This window comes from Tachypleus tridentatus, chromosome 9, assembly GCF_004210375.1.
Source record: "Tachypleus tridentatus isolate NWPU-2018 chromosome 9, ASM421037v1, whole genome shotgun sequence".
Lineage (NCBI taxonomy): Eukaryota > Metazoa > Arthropoda > Merostomata > Xiphosura > Limulidae > Tachypleus > Tachypleus tridentatus.
This window is the reverse complement of record NC_134833.1, coordinates 85,810,150-85,823,401: the sequence shown is the minus strand read 5'-3', so window position 1 is coordinate 85,823,401 and position 13,252 is coordinate 85,810,150. Positions and strand designations below refer to the sequence as shown.

The window sequence follows — 13,252 nt, the reverse complement described above, 5'->3', positions numbered from 1 at the left end:
TTTCAGAAAATATTTTACAAGGTGCCACAAAAAGGCTTTTTAAAAAAATGTCTTAATAAGTGTGTGAGGTAAGTTAGGAAATTGGACAAAAAGTGGTTGGATGAAAAAAAAGCAGAAGGCTGTTATAAATACAGTTCAGTCAAAGTGGATCAATGTCGCAAGTGGGGTATTTCAGGACTTAGTATTAGAACCTTTGCTCTTTTTTATTTACATCAATGACGTAGATGAAGAAATAGTCAATACATTATTTAAATTTGCGGATGATATCAAGTTCTTGAATGTTGCTAGCAGTGGAGAGTATTGTGCCGATTTGCAAAAAATTTAAATCGTTTGTTGAGTTAGGCAGAAAATGGCAAATATGTTTTAATTATAATAAATGCAAGACAATGCACATGGGTTATCATAATTTCAATTATAACTATAATTTGTATGGAATTAATCTTAACAGTGTCATGAATGACAGGAATTTTGGTGTAATAGTCGGTCAGTCTTTAAGCCATTCTAACAGTGTGTAGTTGCTAGTGGTAGGGTAAATAGGATTTTAGGTTGTAATTACAGACATATTGAATACCAGTACATAGAGGCTATAATTTGCTCTTATAGGCCATTGATTAGGCCAGATTTGGAGTATTGTTTTTAGTTTTGGGCTCAGTACCTAAGGAAAGACATTGAATTATTGAAAATGGTTCAGAGAATGATAACTAGAATGGTACCTGAGATGGAGGGGTTGTCACGTGAGGAGAAGCTGAAAAAATGATTAGGAGGATCTAATTGAGGTGTTTAAGAATTTAAAAAGAATTGGTAGTGGTAATGCATCATTTTTTCTTTTCATATTTAATAGTAGGACTAGTGGATAGAATTATAAATTTTGGCAGGTTAAGGGTCATCTTTAGTTAAGACAGTTTAATTGTTCTAACAGCGTGGTTAGTCTTTGATGACGAGAAAAACTCACTTTGTGAACCTGACGATGACCGAAGAAGGTCGAAACGTTCGCTCCTCTACACAGTGCTTTCTTCATCCATACCAGTCGTTTTTACATATATATAGTATGTTGTAGATGCTGTAAAATTAAATTAGTTTAAGTAAAAGCCTGATAAATAAATAAATTATAAGGATTAGCTTCATGTTTTTGTGTTTTTTAAGTATATTTAGTTTAAAGTATGAAAAGCTAAGATGGACTAATAAATCCCTTGTTGTCCCAAAACGTTGTGTTATGTTAAGAAAATGATGAACTATTGTACTGTGAAGTAATGATAATTAAGGTTAAATATACTGCGTTTAGGATAAAAGTATATTAAAATAATATTAAAATGAAGTACAGCATGTATAAAATGGCATATTAGAACAAGGACTGGACTTGCTCAGCGTCTCTGACGCTTTCATCTGAACTACTATTCTCAGAGCTTCAAAAGCGGTTGGTAAAAAAGTGTCAAAACTCCATTCACATTATTCTCTACAGATGGTCAGATCACAGCACAGTTTCAATATGCATAAATATTTCCTCTGCATGTGACAACCGTCAGCAAGTCGTCTATGATCGAGATAAAGTAGAATATAATATCAACATTTCATAAAACAGCAGATATATTTCTTGAACGGATAGATTAAAGAAATTAATCCTTAAAACCAAATTCAGCAAAAGTTCTCAATTGCTTTTTGTTATCAGGAATATATATATATACTGTGAAAAATTGAAATATATATATATAAAACATACAAGCGTTATTTTGACCATAAAAATATTTTCTGCTGTGGTTTAAGGCTGTTTTTACAGATTTTATATATGTTTTGTACATATATGGGTACAATTTTGAGTCTCGATTGTACCCGCAGCACACTTCCTGCCTACGAGTATGTAGCATATTTTAAAACTTTTGTTCTCAGCTGATCATAATTTAAGATTCTTGGCCCGGCATGGCCAAGCATGTTAAGGCTTGTAATCTGAGGGTCGCGGGTTCGCATCCCCGTCGCGCCAAACATGCTCGCCCTTTCAGCCGTGTGGGCGTTATGATGTGACGGTCAATTCCACTATTCGTTGGTAAAAGAGTAGCCCAAGAGTTGGCGGTGGTTGGTGATGACTAGCTACCTTCCCTCTAGTCTTACACTACTAAATTAGGGACGGCTAGCACAGATAGCCCTCAAGTAGCTTTGTGCGAAATTAAAAAACAAAACAAACAATTAAGATTCTTTGTCGATTGTGGGCATAAATATTTACATTTCATTATAATTAAATTATAATTAGTAAAATTTATATGCTGCTTTTACGTCTTAACATTTTCAAGTAGTTTCTAATCGAGACATATATGTTTAAGATTTTAAATAGTTACAACATACCTTCTGTTTCTTTTTTTTACTTTGGCTCAAAGATACTCGAGAATATCTGTGATAGCTGTACCTAATTTAGAAATTATAGACTAAATGGAAGTCAACACTGCCGACCTCTAACTTTTAGCCTACTATTTTACCAACAAAAAGGGAGATTGACATTAACATTTTAAGGTACAAACAGTCAAAAGTGACAAGCATGTTTAATGAAAAACATTCGACTTTGTGACCCAAAGAGTCGAGTTCTCTAAATGTCAGACTATTATTCAAATCCTCCAACATGTATTTGCGTGCTATTTTTATCTGCATATGTTTCTAAATTTCATCCGTTTTTTAAAATTTTGTGTAGAAAAACTAATTGTGTTTAATTTATGTGGTATATAGAAAATTATTGTTATTCTTAAAAAAGAAAAAAAATGTGACTAAGTAGAATCATGAGTTAAAGAATTCAATTTGAAATCGTATACTGGTTTCTTTTTGTTCAGCGTGTTGTGTCTACCACAGGTATTGAAATCTAGATTTTAACGTTATAAGCCTTGAAATATACCACTGAAAGACTGAAACCACAAGTTATGTTTATTATCTTATAGTTTCTTCAAGTCGAAAAAAGGATAATATCGCATTACTATTTTGTCGGAGCTCATCGAGACTAAAAGTTCATTTTTAAGTTAGCTCCAATCATCTTGGAAAATATATGCTTTAAAAATCATATTAATTACTTTTCCTTAAAATTCTATCAGTAGTATAAATGTAAATCTGCTATATATGTTTTGAAATATTGCTATTTGGGCAAGAATGTTATTTTAATTAACTTAATTTTGTTTGGATGTAAGAATTTGTAAAAATCTGCCAAAATGTAGAGGCCAGTAGTTGTAGCGGGAAAAGTTTCATTTTGAAATGTTTTGAAAACGAAGCTTCAATCAATATTACATTTATAATAGTATCAGTAACGTTAAGTTAACTTGAAGTTGGAAAGGATAAAAAGTGTTCAGGATAAGCTGTAAGTTGCTTTTTTTTTATAGTCTCTGATTAATTTTCTGCTGTTTGTTTAAATTTAATTGTGAATTGTTTGTATTATGCCTTATATTATAACAATATGTTTTAAATTATAATGTGTGGTTATCTTGCTCTCAGTGCATTATTATTCATTTTATTGGACATTAATAATAATCATTATTGGGCACAGTAACATCATATTAAATTTGTTTCCATTGAACTTCTCTAAAGGTTTCATCTTCAGTATACTGCTGGCGTATTTTAATTATTATCAGTATTACTAGTATCAGTAGTTATGCACCAGAGTAGGCCTGTCTGACTGGGTAGCAGTTGGACCATCATTTTGTCATAGTAACTGTAGAAGTTTTTAAGCTTTAACTTGCACTTCAATAATTGTTTCTAGGTTAATAGGTAGACTTATAGTAGTATGTATGAATCAGAATAAGAGTTCATAATAAATTACTTGTATAATGTACAACTGCAAGCGTACATGTTTGTCTGCTTATAGCTATGATGAGTATATGTGCCAGTGAGTACCTGTGTGTGTAGACCATAAAGAAGTGCTTACAAATGATGAATACTTTCAAAAAAAGTATAATAAAATTAGCACAAAATTCAATATCAGAGTACCTTTTTTTTATTCTTTATCTGGTCATCATGCATTAGGCCAAGTAAAAAACAAATGTTTAGCATCCAGAGCTTTCAAAAAATGGAAGGAGGAGGTCTTTTTTTTTTTTCAATGACCTCTTTGAAAGAAAGCTTGCATCTTTTTTTCATAATTATTTCTTGTTTGCAAAGGTTACATGTTAAACAGAAGTCTTTGTTTCATTTTCTAATCAAAACAATACAAAATGGATTAAATGTGTTTATTTAATTTTGGTTTTAGATGTCTTCCTTGAAGTAATTTTTCAATTGAAAAAAAGTAGTTAAAAAAGATGAAAAGTGACTGTGTGAAAAAAAGAAAGCAGGTGGGGATGTTAAACAGACTTATTTTTACTTGACCTTAGCAACCAAAAATTAAAATATTGTGTATGTGATCAGGTAATGATGAAAGGTGTTGTAACGTAGTTTAACACAACTGAAAACTTACAAACACTAGGTCTTGAACAATTATCACTTACATATTCATGTCACTTTGTAACTTAATGTTTTTAAAGTAGAAGTAGTTAATAGCATGCTTGATTCTAGATTGTGAGGTTTTCAACTTAATACTTAATTCTTGGCTATCAGCATTGTCATTTCATAATTGACACAGTTATTTATAAATCTTTCTTTCTGGTCCTCTATCCATTTTGAACCAGTTTATTGCAAAAGTTACAATGTTTGAGATTATAATTGAGCATTACATGCTCAGGTTATGTGTTGAAGTACATACTTTATTTGTGAAGTGTATTTTTATAACATTTTTTGTAATGTTAATGTTATTTTGTGAAATTAAGGTAATCTTAGATGCATTTCCTCTTAGTGTTATATTTGTTTTTAAATTAAACATTTGAATCTTATCACTTCTACTGAAAACAAGTTCAAATAACTGTATTTTAACTTCATAAGTCATCTAGCTATTCATTTTACATTAGTAGTTTTAAAGGTTCTGGAAGGTATAATTAAAGATTCATTGTAGAGTCACTTAAAGCAATTTGATATAGTGTAAAAGAGCCAGCATGGTTTCACTAAGGGAAAGTCTTCCCTAACAAATCTAACATCCTTTGAGGATGTTACTACAAGAGTTAATGAAGGCAATACCATGGGTTTGGTTAACCTTGATAGTCAAAATATGTTTGAGGCATCTCACAAAAGACTTGTTACCAAAAGTAAATCTGTGGGTGTGGGAGAAATGTTATTAAATTGAATAGAACATTTGCTGGAGAGTAGAAAGCAGAGAGAAGTAATAAAAGGAATTAGATCTGACTGGGTCACAATTACAATCCATGTGCCTCAAAGCTCTGTACTTGGTTCTCTGGTGATTTGATTTATATTAGTTATTGACTTTGGGATGACTAACAGAATTTTGACATGTTTGAGGTATCAAACCGTATTGAAAATGCTGTAGACTTACAGGGAGATTTAGAATGTATAATGCATTGGGTCAGTATGTGACAGATGGTGTTTAACTATCCAAAATGTAAGGAGATACATGTAGGTTTTTAAAACTTAAATTATTGTTACAATTTAAATGGGAATCTATTAAATACCATGGTTGAATAAAAAGATCTTGGTGTTATGATTGAAAAATCACTTAAGTTATCTTTAAACAGTGATTGTATCTAGCAACAGGGCTAATAGGATTTTGGGAAGCATCTATAGAAATATTGAATACAAGATAAGGAATAGTATTGTTTCATTGTATAGATCACTTGTAAGGATTCATTTGGTGTATTGTTTGCAGTTTTGGACTCACTTCCTCAAGTAGGGCATTGAATTGTTGGAGGAAGTTCAGAGAAGATCCACTAGAATGGTGGGATTGTCCTATGAGGACAGACTAAAATCTCTAAAGTCTGGAGAGGAGAAGGGTTAGAGGTGATTTGATTGAGATGTTTAAGATTATTAAGGGTATTGACAATACAGATCCATCAACCTTTTTGTGTTTGGAAGTGAAAACAGTAGTACAAGGGTTCATAAATTCAAATTTTGCAGTGTAGGAATTGTCTGCACATTAGACAGTGTTACTTTTCAAACAGAGTGCTTGACTTTTGGAATGAGTTGCCTCAAAGAGTAGTGGAGGCAGAAGATTTAACAAATTCAAGAAAACATGAGTAGTTGGAAGTGATTATAGTTGGAGCTGGTAGGGACATTCTAGATGGGCTAATAATCTCCTTTTTGTCCCTTTAATACTTTATGAAATTTATTAGTCATTTTTGTTAAAATGTTCAGAATATGTTTTTGAAATTAAATCAAACCTGAAGGTATTAACTTATGTCATAATAGTGCAATATGATAAAACAAGTGCATTCTGTGTAATTATTCTAACTACTAACTATACTTTATTAATTATATACTTAAGTTAGACTTGATTCTAGATCTCTATAAAGTAATTTTTATAATTTGAAAACGAAAGCTTTTGGTTTTGAATTTGAGTTATTACAGTTTTTCTTGGAGTAAACTTTATATGTTTTGTTTTTATTTCAGTACTAAAAATGATTGAAATTAAAAAAGAAGTTTCACTCTCAGTAAAAGACATTTTAGAGGTTTGTATAGCATTAGTTGTCTGAAAGTTTTGTAAGTGAAATACTGCTTTAAGCATTTTAAGTATTGTCAAGTTTATTGACATGTAGTAAAGTTTACATTACATTCAGCATGTAAACTATTAAAACTTTTTAAAATACCAAGAAAACTACTGAAAAATATACTTTTTGTTTGAATTAATTGCTGTTTTTTGTTTGATAACATTTTGTATGATTTAAAAAAAATTGTACTTTATAAATTTTATAGATTTTTAAACAATATGATATTTTTTTAACATTTTGAAATGTGCTAATTGTAATAACAACTAATAAGCTTACATAAAGAATGTAAATCAATGGTTTGTATGTATAGTTATTGCTTACATGTCCATTTTTTTTAATATGTTTAAGAAACTGTACAGCTTTTTCTATTTCTGAATAGAATCACCACACTTCACCATGTAGACACTGATTTCTGCTAAAGAAGCTATAAGTATTTTATATTTCAGAATATAATCACATTTCACTATGTATACAATGATTTCTACCAAATAAGCTATAAGTATTTTGTATTTCTTTATAGAATTACCACACTTCACTGCTTATACACTGATTTCTGATAAATAAGCTATAAGTAATTTCCAATGAGTAGTAAATTTAGGAAATATTTTGCAAAGAATGAAAAAGGCTTAAACACAAATGCAAAACAAATGTCATGTTGTGCTGTGGTTTTACTCTTAACTGGCTTCACAATTCATTATATAACTGCAGTGAGATGCTAGAGCATATAGGAATCACATTTACTCAATAAAGAGGGTAGAGTTTGAACAATTGCATATTGCAATATAAAATCAGGTTGGAAATTATTAATGCAATGTTCCACAATCCTAAATTATCTAATCAATGATCTGTGCAGTTTCCAAGTAGTATAATTTAAGGAACTTGTACACCTTGTATTAAAATTAAGGGCACATGATGACAATTTTGAAGAACACTTTTGATACATTGTTTTTCATATTGAAAGTTAATATTAAAGAAGAAAAATTATATTTAATTGATTACTTGGGATGCTCTGGTTGGCAGAATCCAATTGATCCTATTAAAGCATTATTCGTATTAAATGGAGAGGTGCACTGTAATAACTATTGCTAATGGAATCAAAACAAGCATATGGTAAGAAGGGGACAAACCATATCCTAAGAAAGTATCTATGTTTGATCTGGAATAGTGGTCTAATGTATTATTTTCTATTCTGCACAGACTTACAATAACAAGCCATTAAAAACACAAAGAAAAGTAAAAATACACATGCAGTTGACCTTAGTCACTAAAGTTGACACCTCAGTTGCTTGCCAGAGAGATAAGACTTATTGAGATAGACCAATTCTTAACTAATAGAATTTTATAAAAGTTGCCCTCTGATCAATCAGAGGTGACATGAATGTAGTCTTGTTTATTACTTATAAACTTGCTTGTTTAAATTTTAATTTTACTGGTAGAAATGACAAGTGTGCTTCCAAGTCCATTATGTACTGTTTACAGAGGGACACAAACATTAAAAAATATATCTCCATGTTCTTCTCACAACACTGAATTTGTACTATTCATAATCCAGGAAGATAAACTCCAAGTTTATATTAAATTGTACAAATTTACTTATCAGTCTAACCTAAAATATAACATGCACATGAAGAGAACAAAGATACAGAAGCATGATACAGCATGTATAAACTTTTACTGAATAATTATTATGGTATGTAACCCTTGTCTAAGATAGAGGATAAGAACAAATTTATTACCTTATACAAAATGTTTCTTCTTACATCTATTAAAAAACCCAGAACATCTGCAGTTTTTTAAAACTTGCCTGAAATAATATATATTCTTTCATTACTTATGAAGGTGTAGAATGTAGAAGTAGTTATTCACCTGCAACACTAATAGTGTTTTGGAAAAAAACCTTTTTCTACATGTTGTGAATGAATTAGTGTATATTTAAGTTTTAAATGAGCTTTTCTTCACATCATCTTTGTGTCTTTTTGTTTAGAAATATGAAGTGGAAATATCAGACTTCAAGTCACCACTTCTTTCACTTTTAAATTTGCCAACAGGAAATTCCATTGTTCTTCAGGGAAAAATAAAGGTGAAGAAATTACTCTCATCCTTGAAGTTAAGGCTGACTGTTTGAAGAAATTAATATTTAAATAATACAGGTAGTTGGATTAAAGACAGGTGTAAAATGTCACTCAAAATGGTTAGTTTTATTATCTATGGTAATACAAAAATATATAACTTCACATATGTCTAGTATACACATAAATATATATGTATATAACTTCATATGTTTAGTCTACACATATATATGTATATATACATATATATTTGCACATACAGAAACTTTAGCATTAATAAAAGACCTTTGAACCTTCCTTGTTATGTTTTAATATTGTCCTTACATTTTGATTTTGTTGCACAGATAAATATTTACCTACCATGTGGGCAATAAAGCAAACCTATAGAAAATTTTTTATCAAGAAATATGAGCTTTGTGTACAATATATACTTGAACCATCTACTCTTAACAGTGCAGTAATAGTTTAAAAAATTATTAATTTTTTTAAGATATTCAGTGTTTAAAAGTGTGAGTGATTGTTTTGGAATTGTACTTAATGTTTCTGTGTTTTACATTAAGTATATATTTATGACAAATTAGAACTTTGTTTATTAAAATTTGCTAATGCTTATATTTTATTATTCTTATCCATTCAAAGATATTTTGTGTCTCTTTAAGAGTATCTTTTTTGAATGTATGGTTACACATTTACAAACATTACATAATATTTCTTTCCTTGATTTACATAAGTTTCTTTGTATCAGTGTATTTTATTTAGCAATGTTAAAATAATTTATTAATTTGAGAAACCTGTTTGATTAAACAGAATGAAACAAAAAATTCTTCAGGTGCCCACAAGTCTGTGGATCTGACAAGTTTATCTTCAGATAGTTTTGAAAGTGAACTAGACCTGACTGGATGTCCACTTGAATGCCCTTTTGACTTGAATAAAAGTAGTTATCATGATGAAGATAATGATGAAAAGAAATCGCCTACTCTCTCTCCTAATACAAACCAGAAGAATCTTAAATACAAACCTCTCGATCCATCAGAAGCCAGGTTGTTTAATTGAGAATTATAGTACATACACACACATTATCAGATAATAATATTGAGTAAATGTGATAAAAGTTCTGTCTTGAAAAGAAGTTTATTTTTTTCTCGCATCTGAAATTTTTACAGAATGTTGACTTTTTGAGAGAAGATATTTAGCTATAAATTCATACAGTATTAATATTTTTGGGGTTTACTTTTAAAGTTCTTTATTCATCACTAATAACTTACAATACCTTAGGATTGATATGAGACTATCCTGCCACAAATAACTATTATTAATTGTTTGACAGACCAATTAATAAATTGTTTCTTTTTCTCATTTAGATACATAATTTAAAAGAAAACTAACATATATACTTTTTCAAACTTTACTAATTATACATTATTTGTATATGTGGTTAGAGAAAATCTGTTCAAATTGTTTGGAGACCTCCTCTAAGAGGCGTACTGTACTTTTTTGTTGTGCTCTCCCAAGCATCACTGATAAGATGCAAATTCAGTGAAACTAGTCTGCCAACATTTGTTTATTCTCTCTATACTTCATTTAAGTTGTACATTTAATGAGAAAAAAAATTGCAATATTTATTTAAATTTTGATTCTTGCTTAGGAAATTTTAAAACTTTTTCAAAGTTTATACGAGTAATACATACTACTTTCTCACTTAATCTTGTTATATTAAGGTATTTATATTAAAAATTAGCTAAGTATGGCATGTTTTGTCAGGAGTCAGTTTTAGCAGTAGTACTTCTAAAACTTTAAAGTTAATGTTTTGTAATTACTATTTCTAGTTATTTAACATGGAATATGAAAATAGTGGATCATGTGGTCCTTCAGGGCTGTTCTTAAATATCCATCCTTGAGAAAAATAAGGGTGCAAGATTTAGTGTTAGGCCTACTTTTGTGTCAGGTTTTGTTTTTGATTTTCATGGTTTGGTTGCAATAAGTTTAGGATTTGCAAGTTGTTGAAAAAAGAACAAAAACATAGAGATCAGAATAAAGTTGAATGGTTATGTAAAAACTTTGTAGTTAAAATAATTTGTATTCTGGAGCAAAATACAGGTCTTAAAACAGAAACAGAAGAGCTGAATGAGAGTTTTATTGAAAGTTAGCTGTTCCATCTTAGAGTTAATTTTAGAATTTTGTTTAAGTTGAATTGCATTTTGATAGATTAAATCAAGCATTTTCAATTTCATAAATATGGATGGGAGTGACATCATTTTAGATGAAATCTGTCAAACAAATATTTATTTTAATGTGATGATCATAAAACAGATCTTGGTTTTCAAATAAAAGTAGCAATTTGTGTATTTTATTAGTATTAAAAATCTGAAATCACTTTTTAAAAGTGGAAGCTTTCCTACACGATAGTTCCAGTGACAGTCCTCCACCATGGACCACCTGATTCGACTTGAAACAACAATCAGAGAAGCTGTTCTCAAATGACAACATCTTATATCAATATTCTTTGACACTGAGAAGGCTTATGATACAACATGGAGGTATGGCATTTTTCAAGACCTCCATTTATATGGACTAAGTGTCCTTTTGCCCTTTTTATTAAAAATTTGTCAATGGACAGGCGATTCCAAGTTCATGTGGGTTCAACACATTCCGTTCTTTTCTTCAGGAACTTGAAGTTTCTCAAGGCTGTGTTTAGAGTGTCACACTTTTCAGTATAAAGATAAATGCCATCACTGAACAACTCCTTTTTACTGTTTGAAATGGGCTCTACGTTGATGACTTTCACATCTCATGTCAGTCATCAAAACAAGGTATATGAGCAGCAGCTATAGACTGCCCTCAATCATTTACTGAAGTGGATCACAGCAAACGGCTTTACCTTCCCTCTCTCTAAAACCATTTGCATGCACTTTTGCTGCCAACAGGGTATTCACCCTGATCCTGAACTCTGTATCAGTAAAGTTGTGCTGCCTGTGGTCCCTGAGACAAAGTTCCTGGGGCTGATCTTCAACTGTAAGCTGACATTTATGCCACACATCCAACAGCTATGGGTCAAATGTACAAGAGCACTAAACATCCTCCATGTCCTCTCTTCCACCATTTGGGGAGCAGATTGATGTTCTATGGTAAAGATATATCTTGCTGTTATCTGATCAAAACTAGACTATGGATCACTGATTTATGGCTCTGCCAGGACCTCAGCCTTAAAGGTACTGGTTCCCTTTCAACATCAGGGACGTTAGCTCTGCACTGGGATTTTCCTCACTTACCCAGTTCAGAGCTTATGCACAAAGTCTCATGAACCCTTTTTGCACCTCTGCTGTTTGCAACTGTCTTTACTGTATGCTTTGAAACTTTGTTTCTTACAAAAGCATCCCACCTGGGGTTGTGTTTTCCTTCCTCGATGGGCCATGCTTTTTCAGAACAGATGATCTGCTGTTGCTCCTTTTGGCCTTCATATCCAGGTGCAGTTGAATTAATTGTTCCTGCCCTTGGATAGCATTGCTGTATCCACTGGTCAGCCCATTTCACCATGGCGTATTACAGTCTCCAAATGTGACCTATCTTTAAGTCATCTGAGAAAAGCAGACACTCCTGATTGGAAATACTGCCTGTTATTTGCTGAACATCTTTCAAACCATCCTTCCATTTCTATTTATACAGATGGTTCCAAATCAGGTGACTGTGTGGGCTCTGCCGTGGTTTCTTATGGTTTGGTGGTTGCACGTAGAATCCCCTCTACAGCTTCTGTGTTCATTGCTGAACTGTATGCCTTTTCTCTTGCCCTAGATCACATAGAAGCTAATCAGTACAACAGAACTCAAATTGCATTATTTATACTGACTCGCTTAGTTCTCTCTTGGCTCTGGAATTGCTTCAAGTTAGTTCACACACTGTCCTCATCGATATTCAGAACTGACTGGCCCATTTCTTTTTAACATCCACTTCTATTCAGTTTTTATAGACACCAGGCCACATTGGTATTCATGGGAACGAGCTTACTGACATCTCAGCTAAATCTGTTTGCTGTGGCTGTTCCATACATGGACTGTAGTCCTGTATTCAAGGCTTGGTCCAATGCCAGGTGCCAGTACACTTGGAGTGAGCAACGTGAAAACAAGCTTTTTAAAATAAAACCCTCTAGTGAACTTTGGTTGTCTTGCTTCCATAAGAATCGAAAAGAGGAAGTTGTTCTAACTGGACTACCACTTGGTCACAGTTTTTTAACTCATCATTTTATTTTATCTGGGACTGATGCACTAATTGGTTCCAGATGGCAGTCAACTTGGAGTGAGCAATGTGAAAATGAGCTTTTCCAAATAAAACCCTCTATTGAACTTTGGCCGTCGTACTTCTGTAAGGATTGGAAAGAGGAAGTTGTTCTAACTAGACTGTGCATTGGTCACAATTTTTTAACTCATCATTTTATTTTATCTAGGACTGATGCACTGATGTGTTGTCTGTGTACCACTCGGGTCACAATAAGCCACATTTTACTGTCTTGCTGACATTATGACTCAATGACGGCACCATTTTAAACAAGTTTCGTCCATAACGTTAGACAGTGTTATTGGTGGTTGTGACACTGTCCACCTTGGAAATGTTTTTTTAAGTTTTTAAAGGCCTTCACTCTTTCTA

At 31.7% G+C, this 13,252-nt stretch overlaps 1 protein-coding gene across 4 annotated transcripts in view; it reads left to right on the top strand.

Moving 5' to 3' along the window:
- The first annotated feature begins 3,163 nt into the window (after positions 1-3,163).
- The window catches only part of Zwilch (zwilch kinetochore protein), a 54,773-nt gene continuing 44,684 nt past the window's right edge, over positions 3,164-13,252 (top strand). The window contains exons 1-5 of one of the 4 annotated variants that reach the window (XM_076458673.1): positions 3,164-3,325; positions 5,708-5,838; positions 6,448-6,506; positions 8,530-8,625; positions 9,422-9,654. In XM_076458673.1, coding sequence (XP_076314788.1) covers positions 6,456-6,506; positions 8,530-8,625; positions 9,422-9,654 — 380 coding nt within the window. In that variant the 5' untranslated portion in view covers positions 3,164-3,325; positions 5,708-5,838; positions 6,448-6,455. Of the gene's footprint in view, positions 3,326-3,662; positions 3,851-5,707; positions 5,839-6,447; positions 6,507-8,529; positions 8,626-9,421; positions 9,655-13,252 lie in introns of those variants that run through there. The other 3 variants (XM_076458672.1, XR_013014918.1, XM_076458671.1) reach the window with 3 other exon arrangements.